Raw genomic sequence first — 4,183 nt, 5'->3', positions numbered from 1 at the left:
TACTCCTCTCTTCTCCTCTCCACGTACTCCTCTCTTCTATTCCAACTCTTGGCTTAAGAGTATTATTGACAGGGTATTTCTATAACTGTACGTGAGGGTATTTCTAGATGTTACATTTCTCGGTGTTCTAGATCTTACCTGAGTTCTTACCTTGTGTCCATGTCTTCCTTTTCCTTCTTTTCGTCTACCAATTCCTCACCCTCTCATAATCTTTTCCTTAGCTGGTTAGCAAGTCTCTTTCTTCCTCCTATTTCTAGTTTTTTCGATGTGATTGTGATCTGAAATGTGACGTTCAAATACTTAGAATACAGTTACCGTTACCGAGTAAGTTACCGCGTTCCAGGGACAAAATCTTGAAAGGGACGGTCTTGTTTAATGATGTTATTCCACTGAAATCAGTTTCTTCAGGGACCTCGACGATGCCATCTTGTTCAGACACCGCCTGAAAAACAGAAATAAGATTGAATACCTTAAATAATTAGGTTAAACATTACTTTTGGTGACAAGGAGACAGTTCGCACTTTGTGCATTCCCATTGTTTCTCCTTGCAGTGCATAGTCGATACTGTCGATGAACATGTCTATAAAATGAGCAGAATCATTTAGCTGTTTACTGACTAATTACCTACCTATAAAAGCAAACATGAACATTCTCGAAAAATCACTTGTTACTCCATTGCAGCCAGATACTCATCCTCTTTCTCTTTGAGGAGTGGATGTAGTCTATAAGCAGTTTCGCTTGAACGATACATGAGTAAATTTAAATATAGTACTGAAAATTACTTAAGTTTTATGACAGTCGAAGATCTTGTAGTGGCTTGATATTGTTGATAGCATGCCTGTAAAATGAGCAGAAATTTCGTTACTTGCTGTCATTTACCTACATATGAAGGAAAACATGATCGTTATGCATAAAATGCCATTACGTTCAGTGTAGAAATACTTAAATATAGAATAATAGAAATTATGTACTTTCTGCTTGTTTTTGTAGTTTCAATCTGGATGGCTGTCATTTGGGATATATTTTTTCAGGTTGAGTATTTTCTTACCAACAAGCACCAAATGCATTTTCTATGTTCGAACAGGGAGCACTTCCACCAGTTGGCGCACCAAATGCAAGGGGTGTCAGGTACAAGGAAACACGATCCACAGTTTCTTCGCTTTTCTAGAAATTCAAACATTTGAGGTAAATGAATTTTCTCTATTTTTAATTGTCACTGATATCAGATTATATTGTCTTATTATGGGTGTGAAATAGCCATATTATAAAAGTTAATTGAAGACGAATGACAGTGCATCTGATTGTAACTTATATTTACACGTACAGTTTGTATGTGCATTAGCTTACTTGCTAAATCATCTGCGTATGAAAGCAGTTCAGCGATTGGATGAACAACGATGCGCCATTCGAGGTTTTCTAAAATAAAACTACATTATGAAATCAGTTAAAAATTTAATATGCATACCCTAATTAACTTTCAGCAGTGTAGATGTGGATTATTTCACATTTTGCATCTGTTATTCCAAATTTTCAAATATCAGAATATTAGTGAGCATATTTGTTGTTTTCCATACATGTTGTCTTTGTTCCTCTGTTCAGAATTGTCAGACATATCGAATACTCCGACACCTTATAAGCAAAGGTGAAGATGATGAATTAAAACTATAAAGTGTTGAGTACAAACGAATTAATGTAAAATATACATACTGTTATTTTTATCGCCTGAATCTCCGGTAGAATTTCCTTGAATATTACGTATTATTTCAAATTTGCAAACTTCAGAGAGGAAATTGATTTTATACTTACGTGTTGTCTTTATTCTTTCCAATACCGCAACCCTTCTATCGTTTTCAACACCGGAAAAATACTTGTAGATTAAGGATTAAAGAAGCAGAATACGTTTATAGTATTTGAAAAAGAAACTACTTGATGCATTCAGTTAATGGAAAATATACATACCATTTTGCATTTTCGGTGGGGAATACTTTCGTTTCTTACCTGGAAGGTTATATATTAATGTAAATTTTAATACGAGTGAAACAAAGCTTACATGTTGTCTTTATTCATCTGTCAAAATTAGACGATCTGGAATACTGGAAAAACATTCATATTTAGGAATTTAAAATATTGCGCGAATATTAAAATCAGATGCACTGTCATTCGTCTTCAGTTACATTTTATAATATAACTATTTCACATTTATATGGTATTATTTACGTACAGGATATAATACAGAGAATTGATCATAAAAATGACATTGTATTGCTTACATGTTTTCTATGTGCATTTGAATTTGCGTATGTGGATATGGTGATTGTCTATCTTTTGAGGTTTTCTAAGAACGGTGTTGCAGTAATGCCTGTATTGGTCCATGTTCATATAAAATATCAAATCCAACATTCACTGGGAATTATACTTCTTCATACCGATCACACGTGTATGCAGTATTCAAGTCATGTGAATTCTGGAACTAAAATATAATAATGTAGTCAATTGCTTCACTGGAGAACTGGAATACGTACTTGTTTGTCCGCAGCATCTATAAAAAACAAAAGTAATATAAGGCTAAGAACATTTTCATGTTAGTATAATTAGAGGGAAAAAACCAATTAGTTGGTATTCAGTATATTTGATAAGTCATGCAATGGTAGTCATGCAATATCAAAAGGCATTGCTGAATAACTTACCTCTTCATCATACGTAATTATTCAAGAGTGAAATGGTATTTTAGGACGTTCTGTTACGGCGACTCACATAATAACTGACCAAGAAAACTCGTCATACACTAAATAAGAATAAATTATATGACCGTGGGCTGAAATTTTAAAAGGTTGTGATTGTATGCAAATTTGTCCTTTGTAGAACAACCTTAATTTCAATTAGTAATAAGCCTATGGCATAAACCTATTTCAAAAACTTTATTAGTTTTACTGCTATGACGAAGGGTACTCAGGGTAAAGAATTTACGTTATTTTAGCTTCACAGCCTCACTTTTGCTTTCTAAAGTTTTTAATGCAAATTGCATTTTGCATATAATTATGAGTGTAAGCAAATTACCCTTCATCATACCAATAAAACTAATAAATTCTTTCAGAAGCTGTGAAACAAAAGATGAAATTCAAGAAACTGAATACAACGCGTAATACATTATATTAACATATAGAATTTTGACTGATAAGTATTATAAGTGGAAAGAACGTAAACGAAAGTTTCCCGCTTTTCTTATTTTATTGCCATTACAATAGCGCATGAAGTAGGGTGTTCAGTGATTACTGAAAAGTATTTGATGTTGGATAAATATCCATAACATATTACTTAGTTACTTTTGAAACAAAATTCTGCATCCATTCAATGATTCATTATATCACATTCATTGCATAATAACTCATTGCAAACAACGTGAATAGCAAAGTGAAGTTCTAAAACGTTGCATACAAACGAAGTGAGCTCACAACCTTCTATTCATTATACATTGAATAGTGAAAAGAACATTTTATATGAATAGTTCTTTCTATAACAACTAGTATGTGTGCTGCCATTGCAGTTACATCAAGAGAAATGAAATGCATTTTGTAAGAAATTGTTTGATACTAGGTACAAACAATACGATCACAGTTCTAAAACGATGCTTACTTTTTAATTATAGAGAATGCTGAAGCGCTGACGAGGACAGGCTTCCTGAAGATTTTCATCACACTGACAAACTGATTAGCGATAAATAGAATTTGCCATTTATAGTTGATGCTGAATACGAGACTTGAGCACCTTTCTGGGCTAATAATCTTTATCAAAATGAACGATACGGCCATTACGATGACATTCTGAAATATCGATCAATTTCTAGCTCAAGGTAATAGAATAATGTGACATTGCCTTTGGTGGACTGTACTAACGTTTACCCCGGAGGAGATTAATCACACACACAAATGGAAATACAATACTAAACGATGAAAATTATTGTTCTTATCGTATCGAGGTATGGAAATTTACTAATGCTACAACCGGATGAATAGCAACATGAAATGTTAGTTTATGAGATTGTATTCCATTTCTAAACAATATTATTTATTATTTACATTAAATTCTGAAAACAATGGGGAGCAAAATAATCAAAACAAGATTATAATCAACCAAACCTAGAAGGGAAAAATATTCAACCCTCCCTGGACATTTTAAATAAAAA

General features: G+C 33.0%; 1 protein-coding gene across 1 annotated transcript; it reads right to left on the bottom strand.

The window, feature by feature from the left end:
- Nucleotides 1–292: 292 nt before the first annotated feature.
- On the bottom strand, nt 293–2,782 carry Tsp_03023 (hypothetical protein). Its single transcript, XM_003379311.1, has 7 exons — nt 2,755–2,782; nt 1,960–1,998; nt 1,348–1,416; nt 1,049–1,164; nt 884–941; nt 495–580; nt 293–442 (listed from the first exon to the last, which is right to left on the bottom strand). Exons 1-7 carry the CDS (start codon nt 2,780–2,782, stop codon nt 293–295), a joined length of 546 nt encoding a protein of 181 aa, XP_003379359.1.
- Between the last annotated feature and the right edge of the window lie 1,401 nt (nt 2,783–4,183).

The sequence above is a fragment of the Trichinella spiralis genome (genome assembly GCF_000181795.1).
Source record: "Trichinella spiralis strain ISS 195 chromosome Unknown Scfld2, whole genome shotgun sequence".
Lineage (NCBI taxonomy): Eukaryota > Metazoa > Nematoda > Enoplea > Trichinellida > Trichinellidae > Trichinella > Trichinella spiralis.
This window is presented reverse-complemented; position numbering and strand designations above follow the sequence as displayed.